Below are 22919 nucleotides of genomic sequence, written 5' to 3'. Positions count from 1 at the left end.
TCCTAAGGGGCTCCTCTCGGCGCGAGGACGGGCTATCCCCGAGGGGCGAGCGGGCGCGGGTCCCGAAGGGGCCACGTGAGCAGGGAGGGCAGGTGTGGCCCCCGCGCCTCGGCCTGCCATCTCGGGCCACGGGGGGCCGCGCCAGCGGGGTCGGCAGCGCCCGAGGGACTTCTCCCCACCTGATTCGGGCCCTCCCCCGCTTCAGCCTCCGGCGGCTCAGCCGCCTCGCTCTCTCCCCCGCCCCCGGAGTCTCGTTTCAGTCATCCCTTTGTCCTTGCCCGGATTGGCAGGTTTTATTATTCCGCCTGAACAATCCGGCCGCCCAGTGGCTGAGGGTCGCTGACGTCGGCGGCAGAGCCTGGGAGTAGTTGGGATTTTGCTCTGTCAGTAACACATGTGTAAGAGCCGCGGAGGGAGCGAGTGAGCCGGTTAGAGGCCAGCGCCGCCGCCACCGCCGCCTCCAAGCCGGGCAGCAGCAGCTCCGGCAGGGGCGAGGGTCAGGCGCGCGGGACCCCGCCGGCCGCAGCTCCCCGCCTCCTGGGCGCGCCCGCCCCCCGGCCTCCGCGCCGGCCGCCGCCGCTCCCGGGGCTGTTGTGTCTGCGGCCGCTCCCCGGCTGGAGGTGCAGGAAGCTCGGCCGAGCGGCCGTCGCCGCCAGCAGCCCCGAGCGAGCGGGCGGGCGGGCGCACGGGAGGGAGGCAGGCGGAGGAGTAGGAGGGGGAGCGGGAGGAGCGCGGGCGGGGCGGGGGCCTCCGGGCGGGGGAATATACAAAGTGAAGCCACATTGCCAAACTTGCAGCAGCGATTGCAGCAGTTGCTGCCGCTGCGCCGCGCCGCGCGGGCCGAGGGCTCCTGCAGCTGCTCGCGCGGAGCCGGAGGCGGAGAAGAACGACGAGGACCGAGACTGACGCTTCTGCTTCCCGGCGCCTGCCACTTACGCGGGGCCCCCTAACCCAGCCTCAGAGCAGCGCGTTAAAAAAAAGAAAAGAAAAGAAAAGCAGCCCTTAGCCCCCTCCTCCCCTTTCCTGCTTCTGCGAGAACATCCCCCCCTCTCCCTCCACCTCCGCCAGCCAAGGCGCCCCTTCCTTGGAAGCCGAGCGGCTTCGCACGAATTTCGCCGCCGCCGCCTCTCGCAATATTGCAATATAGGGGAAAAGCAGGTAAGGGGACGGCTGGAGAGCCGTGGGCAGGGAGGGGGGGAGAAGGAGGAGGGGGGCGATTTGGGCCGGGGCTGTTTTCTTTGGCTTCCTTCCCTTGACCGTCCCAAATTGCAAGTAAACAATACGTCGGCTTAGATAATGCGCGAGTCCGAAACTACCGAGGCCGGCCTGCGAGCTAGGACGGAGGGCAGCCCCGGGCCGCCAGCTTTGTAGCGGTTCCTGCTTACAAAAGGGTTCTTCTTGGAGACGGGGCTGGTGGGGACCTTGGAGGCGTGTGGGGATATATTCAGTTCCAAAGGGAGAGGCAGGAGGTGCTTTAAGCGTTGAAGTCTGAGAAGTAGTGTGGGGAAAATAGTCACGACCCTACCCCCCGCACCCCACCACTATTTTTGAAACAGTGGCAGAAAGGATCTAAGTGAGCAGGATTCGGTATTGCTGGTTCTTTTAAAAAATTCCTCTTGGCTTATAAGTCTTTTGTTCCAATCCAGGAGAAATCCGGTGAATCACCTAATTAAAATCAAGACATGAATTAAGCATCCATTTTTGTACTACAAATTGTCAGCGCTACGTTTGTCCCTCCCTTGGTCTCCATTAAAAAACACCAGAGACGTTGTTAAAGGGGGGCAGATTTTGCCTCTAGCTGCCAGTTCTGCTTTCTATTTCACAGACTACCTCAGGACCTAAATTGCTTGGCTATGTAATTACTAGAGTATAAGCCTATTTAACTTAAAAGCTTTCTTTTTTTTTCCAACTCTAAATGAAACTTGATGAGGGCCCGTCCTTAGTTATCAGGGGAGTCAGTTTCTGGTCAGTCGTCTTGATTCATCTCTTTTAGATTTAATCAGCATTAAGGTATTGCTTGTCCTTAAGAGCTTTAGCTAATGGGGTTACTGGATGCTTTTCTCAGTGTAATGTTTCCTTTTCAAAAAAAATATACATATATATTTACCTCTCACCAAAGATGGGGGCGGGGAAGAGCTTGGAATCTCCTCCCTCCTCCTCTTTTAAAAAGGAATTCAGAGCGATTAAAACGTTGGGCGGGGGTGGGCAGTTTAAAGACCTAGGGCAGGAAATGCAGATTCATTTGGGTTAGGGCTGAAATTGTAACAAAAAGCAATGCCTCGAGTAAATGCATCAGATAAATCAATTTACATAAAGGTATGATGCATTCGGTTAAATGCAATGCTAATGGGTTTTAGAGTGGTCCTGTTTCCAAAGTCTCAGGGTTTTGTTACAGCTTAATTGGTGCAGTTCTTATTCTGGTTTATTGTGCGGTCACTGGACACACGTTCCGGGACTCTTTCGGAGGAAATGTGTTTAAAATTGGCCTATTTAAGGAACACAAGTCCTTGTTTCGTTCCCTTCCCCTCGTTTTTTTGCAGCAGCCAAGTTGGGCCGGGGACAGGCAAAGTTCGTCCTCTCGCTTCTGAGGTATCAGCTGAATGTCTTGAGCAGATAGCCGGGAGCCTCGGGGGGAGCCCACACTCTCGGCTTACAGAGGACAAAGACAAAACAGGCTGCTTAATTGGCAGTAAATAACTTGATCTTTTTATAGAATAAGTGACTGGAGGAACACTAGGACTTTATTGGACTCAGGATTGGAGGCAACAAATTAATCGGTTTAGGCTAAGCTTTATAAATTGATTCCTATATTAGACCCCAGTTGTTTCTCTCGTGACATTCATTAGAAAGAGTGGGGAATTTTTAAAAGCAGTTTTTGGTGACAGTAGGTCTGGCTCAGATATAACTTGTGCATCCTTTAACAGTGCCTTCTCACATATTATCAGTAACGTACCCCTCACCCTTTTGGAGGAACAAAGCTCTACCATTTAAATTGCTGATCAAGGGCAGATTAGTGAGACCAAAGTGGAGAGTGTTTGTATAGGAAGTTAACAGGCATCCTAAAGTTCAATGATCTATTATTCTTGCCTGTGTCCTGCAAACGCAGAGAAAACACTCATTGATCTTCAAAATGAAATGAGATTTGGAACAATAATAGGAGATGGCGGTCACCACAATGGCATGTGAAAGGTGCTGTTTAAAATAAGAAAAACCAGTTTCGCAACTTTACACACCGCACCCCCCCCCCCCCCAAGTCCCCTCGCTTCCCCTCCCACCACCACTCTCTCCATCTCCCCTCCGCCGGTTCTTCCCTCCTTCCCTTTCAGAAAGCCGAACTATTTCCAACTTGTGAACTGCAGCTGCACTTCCCCGGGCAGAGCTCGGGAGGGAACGTGGCTCCGGCGGGGGCCGCCTCTCACTCCCCTCGACAAGCGCTCGGGGCTCAGCGGGGCCCCGGGAGGGGCCGGGCGAGGCGGTGGGTGGGTTTGACCCTCATTTGCTGGAGGCGGGCGGCGGAGGAGGGGGCAGTGGGCGGAGGCGGGGGCCGGGAGGAGGCGCCGCGAGGGGAGGAGCGCGCCGCGGAGCCTCGCTCTCTTGAGTTTTGACAGTACCCGAGCTGAAATTGTCAGCGGCGGCGGGCGCTGGAAAGTTGAGAGGAGCTCGTGGCCCCAGAACAAAGCTTGAGAAAAGTAAACAGGCGGCTGCTGCCGGCAAGCCTCCCTCCTTCCCTCTCCCCCTCATCCTCCTTCCCGCCCTTGCCCTGCTGCTTCCTTCCAGCAGCTCTGGGGGCTGGCGGGGGACGGATTCGCTCACTCGCGCGGCGAGTACTAACTTTTGCATCGCCCCTGTTTTGTCTCTCTCTCCCTGTCCCCTTCCCGCCTTCTGCAGACCATGGTGAATCCGGGCAGCAGCTCACAGCCGCCCCCGGTTACGGCCGGCTCCCTCTCCTGGAAGCGGTGCGCAGGCTGCGGAGGCAAGATTGCGGACCGCTTTCTGCTCTATGCCATGGACAGCTACTGGCACAGCCGGTGCCTCAAGTGTTCCTGCTGCCAGGCGCAGCTGGGCGACATCGGCACGTCCTGTTACACCAAGAGCGGCATGATCCTTTGCAGAAATGACTACATTAGGTAAGACTTGGCTGCCTTTCCCCGACATGGGCGGGCAGAGCAATGGCAAGGCCAAAGGTTACCAAGGGTTTTAAAGAAAGGAGCAGGGCATCTCAGAATACAGTGTAGCCTTCACCTCAAAAACCTGGTTGGCCGAAATTTAAGGGGTTAAAGAAGCATGTGTTAATCTTCCAATATTTAGTGGCAAATTAACGGCAAAGGCCACACGAAGTAAAAACTGCGCATCTGGGGGGACTGGGCTGGTAGGTGTGCAAAGGTTGGGACCAGGATCCTTGCGACCAGGATTTCACGTGGTCAGCCGCAGTTGGACCCTCCACTAAAAATAAACCTTTCAAGTGGGAGTTAAGCTGCTTTCTTAAAGCAAGGTAGGGACCAACATAGGAACTTGGGAGACAAAAGACTGATTTAAAAATTTAAGTGTGGGTAGTGAGAAATGATATGGTGATGGCTGATTATGATATTTACGTAAGCACCTTTAAACTTTTTTGAGTGGAAAACTGACTCATTCTTTGTGCTCCTTGTGAAAAATGCTGATTGCCCATCGGTTTAAAGACTTGTCATTCTTCTTATAGCAAAGAAACCCGAACAAGAAAAAAAATACTTAATGGTAATGTTTCTCTTTATATATTGTTACTTGAAGGCTCGCAATACTCAAGTGTTAGTGTGTGGTTTGTGATGTAGAATTTGTAGTTCAATTGAGGAATGTTCAGATTTTGGGTTTTTTGTTGTTGTCATTTGTATCACTACCCTTGATCCCCAAAAGAGATTTAGGAAAAGAGGCTATAGAATTATACTAATCTTGCATTTTAAAGCAATGTATAGGAACATTCATATGCCCATGTAAGCAGCCTTTTTCCAACAAGTTTCAGTGCAATTAATGGAAAGAATTCAGGAGGTCAGGTGCCTATAGGATCTTTTCAGGTGAACTCAAGCTACTTAAACTCATTAATTTGAAAGGAGGCATTTGAAGGATTACACATTTAATTTGAGTAAATGGTTTGATAGACTGATGCACATGAATGCTTCTAGGAGGTGTTCTGTTTCAACATCCAGTAATTAAAAAAAAAAAAAAAAACAAACCCACACGCACACGGTTGATACTAGACAACCACTCACTTTTAAGAAATGCGTTCTATTAAAATTTGTGCCCTAAACCATTTTCTTTATAGAGATTAGAAAATTTTTGCCCTTTCTTCAATGAGGGTGAATCAATAGATGAGGTATTTTGTTCAAAGTTTAGCTCCATTGTGATTCCCTGACTCTGCATCTAAAACTGCAGAAGATCCCAGTGCAGTTTGGAGCTGAGTATGGGTATGTTTACCCCAGCGATATCATTAGTGTAAATGATGGAATAAGATGATATTTGGTTATTCCAGTAATGCAACCTATGTCCTCTTTGCTGGCCTCCTCAATCAGCCAAGTAAAAGAAATACAGGAAGGGAGAGGGCTTTTATTTTTAAATTAAGGTGGCAGCATTAATTTCACGAAGTGTTCTTTTAGAAGTAAACGTTGGAAAATCAGCAGCAGCGTGGGTATAATGCTTTCTGGTCCTCCTTCCAAGCAATGCCATGAGCTTTGACAGTACTGTAATTAGAGAGCAAAACTGGTAAGAAGGAGGGTGGTTTAAAGGGGAAAAATTGACAGTGCTGTTCAGAAGCAGTGAATGGTACAGATTCATCTCTTTTCCAAGTGCCTTCAGAAGACCTTCGCTTCTGATTACCACTAATTAAAAAGAAGATGGGTCCACTTGCATTCCCTCAGGACAAGTTTAGGCAAGTGGCTTCCTGGGAATCACTTCCATTCCTTTCCCTATTCTTGGGAACAAATATAAATGCCCATTTGGTGTTTTTCTGTTGGCTTAATGGAGCAATGGAGGATGTGTGCCCAGCCCCAAGACTTAATTAACTGGGTCCATATTCTTCCTTTCTTTCTTTTTTCCTGACTTTGAAAACTGGAACCACGCTTGCTGTTGAACTGGAGGCTACCCTGAGGACCTTAGATTTGTTCGGGAGAGCGGAGTTCTAGCTCAGTACCCAATTGATCCTTTCCTCACACTGCTCAGGGCTCAGCAGCAGACACCCCCCTCTCACCCACCAAGTTTAAGGGATCTCCTAAGTCTTTCTTCAGTGTTCCTTCTGCCCACCAAGATGCCGAAAGGGTGGGAAGGTGGGGAGGCTGCGCGTTCCCTTTCCTTTCAGCCACTCCCTCCTCAGTCTCCCCTCAGTCCACTTGTTGGAGGAGCTTTCAATTCTGCAGGGACGGCCGCTGAGGAGCGGGACTAATCCGCTCGCCGGCCGCCAGGTGAAGGGGACCCTTTGGCTCTTCGGCCCCAGCTGGGACCACAGAGCGATTTATTAAGGGGCTTTTAAACTGTCTGACTTTGAGGTTGTGGCTTTTTGAAAACCAGCAAGATCTGGCTAAAAAGCTTTGGGAGAGCTGGGAGGGGCCCGGGGAGGAGGGGGTTGTGGGGGGGGAGGGGTGGGTGGTGCTGCTTTTCCCCAGCCCCTTCCCCCTGCGCGACCAAGTGTCGTTTGGGCAGAGCTGGGCTTCTGCCTCTCCTCCCTCCAAGATTTCAGATAAAGCGGCTGCCTTGCTGCAGCGAATCCGCACAATTAAAAGCTTTAATTAGTGGCTCCTCCATTTTCTTAGTTTTGATGGGCTTTATCTAATGAGATCTGGTCTCTGGCTTAGATCTGCTCCGAATGACGTGTCCGCAATGAATGAGAGCTGCGTTGCAAACAAAACATTTAATTAACAAAATTGGCCTCTAAGAGAGGGAGGGATAGACAAGGGGGGAGGGGAGAGGAAAGGGAGGGTGGATCTTAAAGGGGCCAACGCCGGCCTGGCCCCGCCACCTAGCAAAATTACAAAAGTCGTTGAACCTTGGAAGCGCGTCCTCCCCCTTCCCCCCGGGTTCCCGACCCCTCAGCTCAATCCCAGCGCCACCAAGTAGCTTCAGAAACTCCGATTCTCTTTCTTCGAGTCCTCCTTCCTCCACCCCCACCGCGGGCCAGAAGACTGGCGCGGAAAGTGCAGCAAGAGGAGGAAGTTCGGAGATCGACGGGTGGGGCTCCAGGTCCGGGGAGGCGAGGCTACGCGCCGGAAGCTCGGGTGGTGGTTCTCGGCGTGCCGGGTCTCGCTGGCTTGCTCGCTCGCTCGCTCGGCCGGGCGGGGGCCGGGCTGGGGGCTGACGGCGCCTGAGGCCGCAGTTCAGGCGCCCAGCCGGCCGGCAGCCTCGGGCCCGCGAGGGGGCGAGCGCAGGGCGGGAGCCGGACGAGCGGGTAGCGCTTTCTCTCCCCGGGCTCCGCTCGGGAGGTTCACGTGGCGCCCGCAGCCGCAGTGAGCGCCGCGCAGCTGGGGGTGGGGGCCCGGGGCGGGGGGATTGGTGGTGGTTGGTGGTGGAGGGTGCGTTTCGGGAGCGGGTAGCGTTAGGAACGGAGGCGCCGCCAGACAGCGAGTTCATTTCCCTGGTAATCAACAGCAAGCTGCTATATTCAGAGAATGCTGTCCCTTTAATTGAACAGGCTAGGTAATTAAATGGCACTTTTCCAATAGGACGTGCTAGGTAAATCTAATAGTTGGTTATTTAATATCACTTTGAAGTCTGCCCACTCAAGCACAATGACAGCACAGGAGCATGTGAACTATTAGCTAGGAAAAAAAAAACCTAGGATCTCAAAAATTAATTAAATCGCATGCAATTTAGGGGGAACGTTTATCTTGATTTGTCATAACAGAATTAATTCAAGGCCTCCAATTCACTTGGGGGCAGATCTGTTACTCTGAATTAACCAAGCGTAATTTGGCTGATTTTTTTTTTCTCCCTCCCCTCTCTAACGCATCAGTTGCGATTATTCACAGCCCCCCTCTTAAGTATCAATAGCTTCTGGTGCTTTTAAGGTGCTTGGTCTCTAGTTATTCCGAAGTACTTTTAATGGACTTGGCTCCAGGCATAATTTCTGGGTTGCATTTTCTTTGTTACATTTAATATAGCCGGTGCAGAATTTAGATTAAATATAGGAACCTGCTGGAAAACCAATTGCTTCTGGATCGGTAGCTGTGGATGTGCATTTTTCTCCTCAGATAGGTTGCTGATATTTACTTGTAGGTACAAATGTATACCTTTCAGCCACACTCTTAGAAACCTACCTCTCCTTGCCTGAAAGCGGTTTAGAAAACAGCCAGGTAATGCTCCGTATCGTGTGTATTTTGCTTGAAGTAACCAGTTGCAAGTAGGCTCACCTATTGGTCGTTGAAGTTAGGGAAAGATGCTAAGTATTATTACTGAACTAAAAATACAACTTGCTCTCCATCTCTGTCAGCAAGGAGAGTTGGAGCTGGCAAACAGTACTAGCACTACATGGTACTTTTCATAGGAGCAGAGCACCTCTAAAGTGTAGAGGTTTGGTGGGATTTCTTTCCTTCTTTTCCCTTTTCCCCATGTAAGTAACCTCTTGATGTTTGTGATTGATTGCATTGCCCAAATGCTGAAATATTAACGACCTTCTTGGACTGAGGACCCAAAGAAAGGAAACTGAAACCGATTCTGTCATCACAATTAAAGACTCCCCTGGCTTTAATTAGCCTGACCTGGGGTATATCTCCCCGTTGCTTGAGTTAAAGAGAAAAGAGCCCATTATAGTCCAGTCTGAGACGATAGCTACTTAATTGAGCACCTAAAGCCTCAAGCCTTTTAAATCAAACACTGTCCTGGACAGTCCCCCTGGTTAGATAATTAACTCTCCAGTGCACAGAAACGTTGTTAAAACACACACACACACACAACTTTTCAGAAAAAAGGGTGGAATTCTAATGGTAGCCTTCCTCTCTGGTAAAAGGGATTAAAATGTGTTTAGACATGTAAGTTTTCTGCTCTGAGGCAGCCTTAAAGCTGTAGGCACGGAAAGATATTAAACTCCATTAATAATGTTGTTCAATAGCACATCAGTCCTGAGTAGATCTTGGTCATTTTCAAACTTTGTAACTGTAATTTCTGACACTTTAGGAATCCCGTGATTTTGTGGCTGATTGTCCCCTGAAAGATTGTGAAAGTGGTGCTGGAGAAAATGAGATGTATGAAAAGCTTTTGGATTCCATACAACTGCCCTTAGACATTGAAGACATACAGCTGACTTTACTCAGGGTGAATTGTTAAATAAATGAACACTTAGGTTGGGTAATCAGATTGGTACTGTGAAAGGGTATTTTTGAGATGGAGTGTCACTGTGTACCTGTTGGTAGTGGCAGCCATAATTATAGACTCCTAGCCATTAAAATACTTCTGGGTTTCTGTAAGAGGATATTTGGTCCTTAGCTCAGGTAGGATTCTGTTCCCTACCCCCTTAATCTACACCGCCCCCCTTTTATCCTCAGCATGTTTTTGGCTACATTGACAGGTTTTTAATTTTATTCTTACCTGAAGTGTTTAAGTTGGTACCCCTTTTGGGGATTGAAATAGCCCTGCTGTTGACTGGAAACTCCCCCTGGCAATGCTAATTCTCTGGCCACCTCACCCTTCTGAGAACCCTCTCGTGGCAGCAGTGACAACCCACACTCGCAGGATGCTGTGGGTGAGACTCCGGGAGGCTTCATCGATGCTCCTGAAATGGTCCAGTGTTAGGAAATGGCAGGCCAGCGGCCCCTGAGCTCCCACACGGTGCGGTCCTGCAGCTAGAGGTCCTGACAGTGTATTATTTCAGCTTTCTCTCTGTAACTGTTCTGATTCTGTAAGAACGTGTCAATGTGTTGTTGATCTCAGACTAATTAGTTTTGAAATGGAGTTTTGATTGAACTCTTCAAATCGATGCTGCTGCAAAATTTGTTTCTTGGGCTTCCTATTAAAAGCCATCTTAAGGGGCAGTTTTACTACTCTCCCTGTCGTTCAGTCGATACATTTAATAACAACTTACAGGCTATTTTCAATAAAGTGGCGACAGCAAATTAGTAGTTTGAACATGACAAGCCTCTTCTGCAAGACCAGATTCTGAAAACTCAAAGCAATTATTTTTATATAGAGGCATGCCACAATCATTCAGATTACGGGGTGTTCTATAGGAGGCTGTCTCATGGTTTGACACAAACTGCATTTTATGACTTTCTTTGGACAAGGAAGAAATGCAAGTATTAATATGTATTATGACACCGATATGTTAGTTTGTAAGTCCTATTACTTTGTTTTTCATTGTTGAAAAGTGCCTCTCTGACCCTGCTTACTCGTTCCGATACCACCTTTCAGTGTGAAATCATTTTGGTCTGTTTAATAAATATTTGTGGATATTAAAGAGGGAAGCCCAAAAGCAAATAAAGCTTCCCAGTTTGAGTTGACGGATTTCATAAAAGCCAAAGTTCGGTGTTCGTTAAAATATTTTGTCACGCCTGTGGAAGGATGTAAGGAATTATGTATATCTTTTTCTTCAGTACACCGCACTTCCTTGAGCTTTCCCCTCCTCTGCAGACTTCTTCTTCTCCCCCTCCTCCCCCCCATGGCAGATGTTGTGGTCTCATTTGATTGCATAGGAAAACTGCAGTGATACAGCAAACACCCAGAGAGATATGATGACAAATGGGTCCAGATCCCGGTAAATTACTTTCTGCTCAAATCGAAATTTCATTCAGTTTGTTGCTAGCAGAGATGAAGTAATCTAAATTGTGGACTCAGGAGCAGATAGAGGGAAGTTGGAGCAAGCATTTCATTATCAAGAGAGAGAGAAGGTTAGGATGAAAGAGATGAGCAGAGGCAAATCTTAAGTGTTGACACCATGATTGAAAAGGTTAACCCATACACATTATATATCAACCTGGATAGCAGAGAGTTTCTAATGGAAAGTCTGCACTGATGGAGGTTTACGGGAGTTTCAATACACTGAGCATGATGTCTTCTTAGATATACAATCAAATCCTCTTAACCCTTTTGATGACTCATATCTCAAGATATGATTAAAGTACAAAAGAGTTCTTCACATAATTTCAAGGACACAATACATTTAAACTTCAGGCATGAATTGTATCTTTTTTTTTTATGATGAACTCAGTAATCTGATAAAATGTGTGTAGAACAGAATTGTTTCATATTTGCTAGAGGTGTTAGTCAATATTTTGTTGAAACCCAGGGCACCCTCTTCCTCTGCGGTAGGGAGAAGTTAGCTGTGACCACCCCCCCCAAAAGGATTTTTCCCAGATTATGTAAATCACTCATAAAATTTGAGGCCGGAGCCTAAGCATTCAGTCTGTCAAATGCATTCCAAAGGGAGGGCCAGAGGCTGGGGATTTCTTTCTCTTTCCTTGGTTTGGGATTATTCATTGGTGTCCCCGTCATCTTTGTTTCAGGTTATTTGGGAATAGCGGTGCTTGCAGCGCTTGTGGACAGTCTATTCCTGCGAGCGAACTCGTCATGAGGGCCCAAGGCAATGTGTATCATCTGAAGGTAGCATCTGCTCCTCCTCTGTTTTTTAAAAGAACCATAACTTTCCTACATGGAGACAAAGCATGTCTCCTTAGTAGGAACCCTGTTTTCTCAAGCCGCAAACATGGAAGGAATCCACTGAAATTGTTATGTGGCAGTGATGATTACACATCCACCCACGCCACTTCCCCCATGCCACAGAAGCACGCACCTGTTTGCCGCTTTTCCCCTTTAGCTTGATCCAGTTTCTTGCATTTTGGCTTACTCTTTTCCAGAATCATGTTGAAGGAAAGAAAACACTAAGCCGTAAGTGGCTCTCTGTACTTGACAGATACCTGCTTAAAAGCAGTTTATAAACTTGTGACCAAGAAAGACTTAATTTGTACTTGTTTTCAGTGGATTTGCTTTTTCCTTTCAGTGTTTTACATGCTCTACCTGCCGGAATCGCCTGGTCCCAGGAGATCGGTTTCACTACATCAATGGCAGTTTATTTTGTGAACATGATAGACCTACAGCTCTCATCAATGGCCATTTGAATTCACTTCAGAGCAATCCACTACTGCCAGACCAGAAGGTGAATACCTAGTTGGAAGGTTCAACCTCTTCGTCTAGTGAGGGAGTTTTCCTAGGTGGTTGTGTTTTTGCGTGCCCTTTTAAAGAAATGTAGACTACTCATACATACACGGTTCAGAAATAGAGGAATTGATGGGTTAAATCATGAATCTTTTGTGGTGAAAAAAATCCTGACTTAATTATAGCTGTAGCTTTACCAATGTTGAACACATTATCACATGCAGAGTCAGGCAGAATGTAAAACTTGCCTATGACCAGTTGTTTATCCCACTTGACAATTTTGAAATTCAGAAATACGATGTGACTAGGTTATTGTCGGGGCGGGGGGAATTAGAACATTTTTGGTAGGAAGGGGGAATAAATGTCTTTGTCATGAAAGAATGATTTCTGCATTAGTAATAGCAATCTGGACACCTGCCTTCCTAACCCAATTTACGGTGCTTTGAATCTTAGAAGAGCAGTTTTACAAAACATTCTGGAATTCCAAAGGAGAGCATTTTTGTTGATTCGTAGTCCCATAATGTTTGAGTAAGTTACAAATTTTTTTTAAAAGTTCTAGCTCTTGCTGATCATTAAAGATTAAATGTCTTGATTCTCGATCCACAACTGGAAAGTTTTTGGACCAGAGTTAGAAACGAGGAAATTATACAAATGTACGAATCATGTTATTAGAGGGCACTCCAGGGGGAAAATGGGTGATCAACAGTTGTCCAGCACCTGCAGTACTGTATAGTTTCAGATCTATTTTAATCTCCTTAGTAAGTCCTATAGCTATGCAAGTGAGTGCATTTTGATAACTGCTGTGCCTAATTTGTAACAATTACTGTCAACCTTCAGTTAAGAGACTGTTCATTCCACACTGGCCCAGAAAAGAGTGAAATGTATGACTCGTGCACATAATTTTATTCACATCATATTTCATACTGATTATGTATTGATGACATTGATTCATTTAGTCTTTACAGCACCACTTGCATGGATATTAAATCTTATTGACCACAGATGAATTTTAATTTCAGATTGGTGATAGATTTTTCCATCAGCTCTGATAGTATGTTTGACTTTTTCATCATTAACCCAGGCAATCACACAGCACTGAGTTATTGCATTGAAACAAAAAGTGCACACTTCACTTGGTAATTCTTTATGGATTTACAATAGGAACTTCATTAATGTCTGTTGTAGGGATCACAAAAAACAACATTTATCTGCAAATAGGAATTTAGCGAGCTTCAAAAATCTCAGGAAAAGATATTAGGCTTCTTTGTCTTCCGTAATGCATTTTCTTAATGCTGTGTACAGGGAAAATGACTAATATTTGAAAAATTTTAAATTATACTGCCATATTTTGATGCTTATTTTTATCATTTTCCCTTACTCAAGTTTATGGAATGATTTTAAATGTATTTTCCATTGCTTTATTAGGTAAAGGTTAATTGCATCAAAATGTGTACAGTTTTCCTTATTTACTAATATGGGAACTGCATAGAATACTATTTTAAGAACGGAAATCTAATTTTTTATTGCAAATTAATCAGTCACCATTGATGAGCCAGTTCAGGCTTCTTTAAGGAGTGCCAATACATATAAATACTTACAGACCTTCGTGGTTTCAGTTGTAATTAAGTGAATCTATAGGGCTGAGTTGAGGACAATGAATGGGTAACAAATATTTTGAGATACCCATTTCATGTAGAAGCAAAGCCATTTGTAGTTATACTTGGTAGCCAAAAAAAAGTACAAGAATAAAATCCACCCCCCCAAGGTAAAAGCTTAGTTTCTCTACAAATGATATCTTAAGTTTGTTGCTGCTTTTATACCATTTCTTTCCCTGACTTAGCAAGGCATAAAAAATGATACAGCTCACCAACGTGCATGGTGAGAATTGAAGGATGTAGAGATAAGATGGAAAATGTAGCCAGACTGAATACAGGCCATAGCAGTGTTAGCCAGGGACTAAGTACACAGACACGTAATAAGTACGAGCAGCGTCTCACAGTACCATCTTACTGAGTATAAGATGATGTAAAGGGCTTCCCTGGTGGCGCAGTGGTTGAGAGTCCGCCTGCCGATGCAGGGGATACGGGTTCGTGCCCCGGTCCAGGAAGATCCCACATGCCGCGGAGCGGCTGGGCCCGTGAGCCATGGCTGCTGAGCCTGCGCGTCCAGAGCCTGTGCTCCGCAACGGGAGAGGCCACAACAGTGAGAGGCCCGCGTACCAGAAAAAAAAAAAAAGATGATGTAAATTGGGAGGTGTTAGGGAGGAAAATTTGAGCAAAGTCTGGTTTACGTGTTTACGAGATTTCAAGTATTGTGCCTTTCGTATAAGTCCATACCTTTTGCAGAGTGGGAGAGGTAGGGCGTTCATTTTGGAACACAGAATATATGAGGCAGTGAAAAAGAGCCTACCGGCGTGTATTTTAATGTTGGAAGCCTTTTAAAAGGAGACAGGTGGCCTTCAAAAATGAATAGTTCTTAAAAGGAATAAGGAAATATAACTTAAGGATGTGTTCTTGTCAGACATTGGTGAGAAGCTGTGTTTTGGGGGTGATGTTAATTAAGAACATATCCCCGTTGGCCTAAATGTCTTACATTTTTGCCCTTGGTGCTCAGCTCACCATGAGCACAGTCAATTCACAAGGTAGTTTTTGTAAATAAACGTTTGGGGTAAGCTGAATGTGGTCCAGAGAGATATTAATGAGAGGGCAAGGGGGAAGAAGTAATGAAAACATACTTCCTGGTGGAATCATAAACTGCTTTTTGGACCTGAAGAATGCTTTAAAATGATTTTCCCCAAACCCTGCGGCGTTTCTTTTCTGGAGGAGATGAGATGGGGAGAAATGACAAATAGCTCCATTTTATTATTTTCTTCTCTCTCATTCTCTATATTTTTGGTGGGGAAAATTGGACATTAATTTTGGCCATTTTCCTTCTGTTCACAGAACCAATTACGTTTTTAGCGCATGATGCATAATAAATATACCCAAACATCCTCTGGCTGAAAAGTAATGAGTTGATTATTTGTACATCCGTTCTTTAAAGGCAGCTAAAATTGTATGGAAAGTATAGGCCCCCATCATCTGGCCCCTTTCAACTTTTATCCTCCTGAAATTTGTTCCCAGCGTCTGGGATGTATAGTTTAGTTGTTGTTCTGCACCGTTGGCTTTTGTATGTTCTGAGAAAAAATAATCTTAAGCTCTTAAATCATACAGTCTCTCTGACTGAAATCTCAGACCACTCTTGTTCTAGGATCTACAAAATGTTATAGCCTATATTGTCTGAAGGAGACTTGGCTCCCCTCAGGAGAATACTGCCTTGTAGAGAGAGAGTTATGTAAATAGAATCAAGAATTGTGGGGTTTTTTGGGGAGGGGTTGGTAAATTTTTTGCCTGCTCTGGAATTCTTTCTTCCACTCAGGAGTGATGGTTTCATCTAGAATAATCTGTGCTTTTCAGTAAAATAAGAGATCACATCTCTTTGGTCAGAAGAAAATTTAGCGAGGGTTCTAGTTTACATACCCCTTCGCAGTTCCCCCCCACCCCGCCCCGTAGTTACATAATTGACGTTGTGTGTGTGTCCATCGTAGAGGACATTTGTTGCTCATTTATTAAATATGCTCGCTGGCTGCTGCCGCATCTTTGTTCTGGACAGACAAATTCCCTTTCTCACACTGAGCCTCCACTCTGGGGATTAAGCCTCTACCACTTTAATTAGCTTGGAAGTAGGGGGTTGCAGCTCCTAATAGACTTCAGGCTTTTAGTAAGTTAGGGAAAGGGTGAAATGAGAACTTCCTGGGAAGCTCACAATGTCATTAAAAAACCATAAAAAACTAATATCTATTATTTCATTTTGGTAATTGCAAACAGCTTGTATTGGACAACTGGATTATCAATTCTAACTTAGATATTAAAGTTAGACTTCCATTGAACTACATTCTTTAATTGAGCACAAGTCATTAACACATTACATATGTTTGATTCATATATTTACAATATTCATGTAATATTAAGTGGCATGGTAGGAAATACTAAGGGAAAAGAAGTATCAATATTTTTGTGTGTGTGTGTGTATACACACATGCATATACACACATACCTATAAGCAGAGAAGGACATGGGTGCATAGACATCATATGGGGATATTAGAATAATCATGTTAACTGCCAGTATTCGTTTAGCTTTTTTATTAAGTGCCAGGCGCTGTTGAATACGCTCCCTATATATTATGTAATCCTTATAACACCCTTATTATCCCCACTTTTTAAATTATTACTATTTTTTTAAATGAAAGCTTCTTTATTTATTTATTTATTTATGGCTGTGTTGGGTCTTCGTCTCTGTGCGAGGGCTTTCTCTAATTGTGGCGAGCGGGGGCCACTCTTCATCGCGGTGCGCGGGCCTCTCACCGTCGCGGCCTCTCTTGTTGCGGAGCACAGGCTCCAGACGCGCAGGCTCAGTAGCTGTGGCTCACGGGCCTAGTTGCTCCGCGGCATGTGGGATCTTCCCAGGCCAGGGCTCGAACCTGTGTCCCCTGCATTGGCAGGCAGATTCTCAACCACTACGCCACCAGGGCATCCCTCCCCACTTTTAGGATGAGGAAACCAAGACACAGACAGTTAAGTAACTTGCCAAAGTTTACACAGTTGAGAATATTAACGCAAAACTTCCTGGGGAGGAGGAACTTGGCTCTGACGTGCCTTTAAGATCCTAGTTCGAGGCAAGATGTTACAATTCATTCCTTGCAGAAAGAAACTGGCTTTTAACAGAGTTCAGCAATTCATTGTAGAAGTTTACACCAGAAACTTTCTGGAAGTCCATTTATCGTCTCATTTTGTCCGCTAGTAACAGTGCAGAAGATGTTATGCTTTAGTTCTCCACTGCCAGAGTAAGTAGCGTAGAAAGCCTCTAACAAGTCACAGTTGGAAAGTAATCTATTAATAGAAGAAGATTAGTGAATGTAGGGAAGACAAAAGCAGCCATGTTTGAGTTTTCATATCTCTCCAAGTTTAGCATTGTAGCTAAGATGCCCGTTTTTATGTCTTGCAGGTCTGCTAAAAGGTCAGAGTAATGCAGAATGCGTGCCTTCATCTCAGATCTTGTTCATCACAGGTGGATCCCATGTGTCTTCGGTAGACAAGTCACCTTTGTAGCTAGCACCAGTGCCAGCTCCATGCCATTGCACCTTCTTTAGTCTTGATTGCCCTTCTTGCATTTATTGGTGTATTAAAATGACTGAATATGAACATTAAGGACTCCATGAACCTGGGCTAATGGGAGACTGTAGAGAAAATGAAAAAAGATCCACCGGACGACATCTTTGGGGGGAGGGAGCTTGGGAGGAGGGAAATGACTAATGAAGCTAATTAAAAGAAGCATTCAAATCTGCTTTCTACCCTCATTAACAATTAGCAGGGCACTGGCCAGAGTTTGTACCCTGTGTTTTTACCTTAACAACATTCTATTTGCTCTTTGTATATTTAAGTGTTGTAAGGAAATGTGTTTCAATCAAAACTGAACATGAGATAAAGGAAAGAGATGTGGCTTTTGTGATATTCTATCACAAACACTTTTATTGTATCTCTGTAAAATACAACGTATGTATGCATGTAAGTGTTTTCGTCCTAATGTTGCTACTCCCACGGCAAAGAAAAAAAAAAGAATGAAAAAAAGAAAAAAAATCGGAAAAAAAGTCAGGCTCATAGAAGCTACTGTGTAGAAATTCCCCCCTACTTCTAATTTGCTGAATGAAGAAAAAAATCTTTTATTTGTGATATTTTCAGAGACATTTGCTCTAGTATGGTGTATTTAAATAATAAAAACTTAAAAGAATAATATTCGATGGAGTTTGGGTTTAAAAACTGCTTTTTCTTTTCTGTGTTTTGGAAAATTTTATTTTATTTTTTTGTTCCGTACCAAGTTCACTTTAAATCTTCGGGGGTCGAGGGAAGCAGTGGGTATATTTATTTAGCTCTGAGCCAATAAGGTGTTCTTCAGATTACTTAACTATGCCATTTTTGGCAGGAGTACGAAGCCATGTCTCTAACGGAGTCCGTTCTGTAAATTCATAATATTCTGTTAACAGCATGTCATTACACTTCTGCTGTATCACAGTGAATCTTTTGTGTTTATATATATACGTTTGATTCTTCAGCTATTTCGTTTATTCTTTTTTCTCAGTAGGAAAGCCTTGGGTATTGATGGAAAGCATGTTAAAGAATGTGGCATAACCATCTTGTTCTCTTACCAAGTTTATAGCTTTTGAAGGAAATAGCAGTTCTAAACCATACCTGTACGGATTTTGAAGTTCCATTAGTTGCTAGGACCCCGAGCTCTTTTACAATCTTCTTTGATGGGTGAAGCAGCCATTTCCTGCTGAGCTTCTAGACTCGTGTGGTCTGCTGTATGATTTGTTTATTTTGGTTTGCTCTTACGCTCCTGTACTGACTCTGCCTTTCCATGTGTTTGGCGGAGGATTTGGATTTCATTTAGTAGTAGTCTTGAGGTACTTAGTCGCCCGTTCTAGGCAGCAGTGGCTCCCCACCAGCGCCCAAGTTGCCTGCAGAAAACACGTGTAGGCCAAGGACTCAGTGGGCCCAGTGCCGTTGCTGGAAGGAGGAAACACGTGAAAGGCTGCCCTGCCAGGCTTGTAGTATGTGAGCAAACTCGACTGCAACTTCTCTTACAGGTTAATAAAAGCAGGTGTGTTCATAATGCTCCTTTAAGTTTTATTTTCTCTTGTTCCAGAGAAAAGCTCCTGATATAGACCCACCCTCTCTCTGAGAATGGGAATGGTTCTGCAGAGAGGTCTGGCTCACCACACCTCTCAACTAGCAGTCAGCTTCCCTTTGGGATCTCCTGCTTCCAGAGATTCCAGGCCAAGAGAAAAAAAATCAGTTGCTCCAACTGAAAACCTCCTATAAACCTCGTGTAGGAGAATTTAAAGGCAGAGTTAGTTAAAGTGAATAGTTTATTAGAGCTTTATAAAAAGAATATGCAGGAAAAAAATAAAATGAACAAAATCACATAGATAACAATATCTGAGTTGGATCCTTGGGGAATTGCTAGGAACTAGTTCTGGTTTTTAACACCTTTTTTTTTTCCCTTCAAGATCCTTTAAGGGGGGGGCTTCCCTGGTGGCACAGTGGTTGAGAGTCCACCTGCCGATGCAGGGGACACGGGTTTGTGCCCCAGTCCGGGAAGATCCCACATGCCGCGGAGCGGCTGGGCCCGTGAGCCATGGCCGCTGAGCCTGCGCGTCCGGAGCCTGTGCTCCGCAACAGGAGAGGCCACAGCAGTGAGAGGCCCGCGTACCGCAAAAAAAAAAAAAAAAAAAAAAATCCTTTAAGGGAACGTGGGACTCTTCAGGACAGAAAAGGAGAAATGTGTTAATAAGAATGCTAGCATCTTCTCTAATTCTTTTTGACATAAGCACTCATGTCCCATATAGTGTAGAAATTCAAAGGAGATAGTTAATAACTTTGTAGTCAGTAATACAGTGTGGCATTTAGTGATGTGGAGGGCTAAGGTCATTAAAGACTTTAAATGAACTATTATAGGGCTAGTTCCTCAAGCACTGCCGCGTATTTAATAACGAGCTTCTAAAAGCATTTCTTAAGTTGCAGACCTATAAGATTACAAATGTCACTCATGTTAGTATAATCCACATGCAAGTGATGAAGGCTTCTCTTTGATGTGCTAAATTGGAGAAGGACTAATGGAGCTATGAATATACAATAGAACATATTTAAGTAGTAGTCTTGCTTTAGGTAAAACACTACCTTGAAACCAGAGGCGTTTCAAACAATAAAACCTGGCTCTAATGGGGATGCTCTGTGTGGATAGAAAGCTACTAAAAACACTCAGGTTTATTCTGATGTGAGCAGTGATTGTGTTCCTCCCCCAGCTCCAACATTGCTGGGGAAAAAAAAAAAAACACGAGCTTGTTCACCTTTCATCGTGACATTGGTGATGTTAGTGAGATGCGCTCTGTTCTTTTGAAAGGACTTATGTAATATTAACCACGTCATAGAGCAAAATGGCGCCAGTCTCTACAAGCAAGTGCAATTAAAAATAAAAGCAAATGTGACTGAGCCCATCTGAACTCCTGATTAAAAAAAAAAGTTTATGATACATATAAATGTCTCAATCATGCAAATTGTCAATCTTGCTAATGAAACAGATTGTCCTCTGAAAGGGTTTAATGTTTTTTACCTATCTGTCTAGTTAGATTTACACAGTCCGAAAGGCCGGAGAGCCCGAACGAAGCTTTTCCAAACCGAATCGTTTGCCACGAGAAACTGTTTCCAGCTTGTCATGATTTATTAGGAAATAGTTTAACACAGACTGTAGTGTCTTATAAAATACGAAATGAGAAAACTGTCACACCAACATGAAGCTTGTGAAATTGTCATCCTCTTAATATTAACCGTATTTAAATTCTTTTGCCCTGATTTGCACTGATGTTTGAAACAACTGGTAATCCAAAATGAAGCTCTTAAGTTAAATGGCTTAAATGTCAATATAGTAAGATTCTAATGTGTACTACTATTTATATAAAATATTTCTTAGGGCCAATAACTTGCATAACATAGACTCCAAGATCTGTCTATCAAAACGCTATAGTGAAGGGTTTCCATGTAGCCTAAATAATTGTATTTAAATTGAGAAGACGTTGTCCCAAGCCTCCTTCACCCAGGAATTCTATCCTGGGTGCTTGCATCCTGTGACTCGATTGGAGAGGCTGTTGAAACACAGACCGTTTACAAGTTGATGTTACCTGTCTCTTTGCTACTGAGACTCACCTATTGTCAGTCCAGCCAAGTCACAGAAATGCTTACTGCGGTTAAATAGCAATTTGTTTCCATGAAACTGCAATTAAAGTATTACGGAGCAGCCATTTTAGATTGGCAAGGCTCTGAACGCATGTTAAACAGCCAGCGATTCCCACTTGCAGTCTGGGATCTGACTAGCAGCGAAGTGTCACACATGCACCCGTGTTGGGTATCTAGTTAAGAGACATCTGTAGCCCTCTTCTCCCATCGTGGACACGCTGAGAGCTATGGCACGTCAGGGCTGATCTGGGGAAGGTGAACTTGCAACATACCTCAAGTGAATACTATTTTCAGTTGTACAAGAAGTGCTCTCTGCTAGTAGATAGGTACATGTTTCCTAGAGGGAAGGTTTTCGAGTTCAGATTGATTCTGCTGGGAAGACTGTAACTCGGAGGCCTCAGGCCAATAACATACTGCAGGTCCTGACACGTTACAGCTGTGTCAACAGGGCCGTTCTCTCTCCTAAATTACAGCTAATAAAACAGAGGATGAAAATCAATTGATTCTGTTATAATTTCTTTGAATGACACTGGGAAGTTGTTTAATGACTCTGTTAGAAGGGACAAGCCTGAGTGGAGCCACCACTTAATTGTCCCTCTCCCCTCCGAAACAGGGCAGGACAGCTTTCCTGGGTGTTGGCGTCACCATCCCCAGATCAAAACCTGCAGGGGAAAGAGAAGCTCTGAACTGAATTCTTCTAAAGTTCAGAATTTGTTGGGTGAGAAAGGTGAAGTGCAAAGGTTTTCCGGAAAATTCGAAAACTTGATGTAAGATCCTGAGAGAGGAAAGGATTTCAGAGGTGGCGTTTTAAAATACAATTAGCGCTGAATTCCAACCAGCTTGGAAACCATCATTAGCTCATGAAAACAGGAGGCATCGCACCTACCTTGGCCTAGAAAGTTCTCCCTACCTTGAATCAAAAGGTTTATGCCCTCCACTTTTTCAAAAACAAATTTCATGTGCAGTGCATCTGTTTGTAGGACTTCACCTGTGTTATTTGAGCTGTAATTTTTTTAAGTAAGAGGAAAACATTAAAGAGTTTCTTCCTAAATTAATTTTTCATTTTCAGTGAATTGAATGTTTTTAGGAACTGAAAAGAGGGAATCTGAAGACAAACTGAACTTACACAAACAAAGATTAATTATGAAAACTGGAAAGGAAATTGCTTGCTTGGGCTGTGATTGTATACCTCTTTCTTTATTTAAATATAGTTAGGTAGAAATGGGTGTGTCTTCAAGTCTGCCTGTTCTTCTAAGGCCTCTGATTCAATTTCTATCATCAGTTATGGGACTTACACTTTCCATCAACCTTACATCTTTAAATGTAATGTTTAATATAATGACTTTATCTTGGAGTTGTGTAATGCTTTGTAAATGTATTTATATGTTAACATTTACTATTAACAAGTTCTTACACATGTTCTCTCACTCAGTCCTTTCAATAGTCCTCTTAGTGATTTATTGCCTCAGTTGTACAGACGAGGTCGTGAAGGTTGAGAGAGGTGACTTATGAAGCAGGACCAGGACTACAGTGAGGGGAATGGGCACTCTCTTTGGGTGCAACATTTAAGTAATCAAGGTGATGCTTTAATGCAATATGTTTAAAAATCAAATTAATGCAAAAACACCCATGATGAACAAAAGAATCACAATTTCCAATAAAGGCAGGATCAGTATTATCTTTCGTTTTCCTCAGGCTCCAACATTGCTGGGCACTGTTATTAATGCCCAAAGTGCCAGAACTGCCAGTTCCCTGGCATTTTGGTAGAATTGCCTTATAAATTGTGAGACTGCAACAATGATATACTTTATTCTATGAGCTGTAACTAGTTTTTATTTTTTTTTTTCTTCTCTTCAAAAACGAAAGTTTTGCATTTTATCTTTATCCAGCCTGGAATGCGGACTCATTTAGATTACCTGCATATTTTAGCCTCGCTCTCAAAGAAATTTCTTTCGAATTTTGACAAAGCTCAATGACTTTATGGTGA

At 44.3% G+C, this 22919-nt stretch overlaps 1 protein-coding gene across 2 annotated transcripts; it reads left to right on the top strand.

The window, feature by feature from the left end:
• The first annotated feature begins 395 nt into the window (after positions 1-395).
• On the top strand, positions 396-17944 carry LMO4 (LIM domain only 4). 2 transcript variants are annotated; one of them, XM_004315004.3, is made up of 5 exons: positions 396-1158; positions 3889-4127; positions 11454-11550; positions 11948-12103; positions 17148-17944. In XM_004315004.3, the coding sequence occupies exons 2-5, from the start codon at positions 3892-3894 to the stop codon at positions 17154-17156; spliced, it is 498 nt and encodes a 165-aa protein (XP_004315052.1). In that variant the 5' UTR covers positions 396-1158; positions 3889-3891; the 3' UTR covers positions 17157-17944. The 2 variants fall into 2 exon arrangements, with proteins under 2 accessions (XP_004315052.1, XP_004315053.1); XM_004315005.3 differs by lacking the exon at positions 396-1158 and adding an exon at positions 3548-3689.
• The last annotated feature ends 4975 nt before the right edge of the window (positions 17945-22919 follow it).

The sequence above is a fragment of the Tursiops truncatus genome, chromosome 1, assembly GCF_011762595.2.
Source record: "Tursiops truncatus isolate mTurTru1 chromosome 1, mTurTru1.mat.Y, whole genome shotgun sequence".
Taxonomy (NCBI): Eukaryota; Metazoa; Chordata; class Mammalia; order Artiodactyla; family Delphinidae; genus Tursiops; species Tursiops truncatus.
The sequence above is the reverse complement of the archived record's forward strand: the minus strand, read 5'-3'. Positions and strand labels throughout refer to the sequence as shown.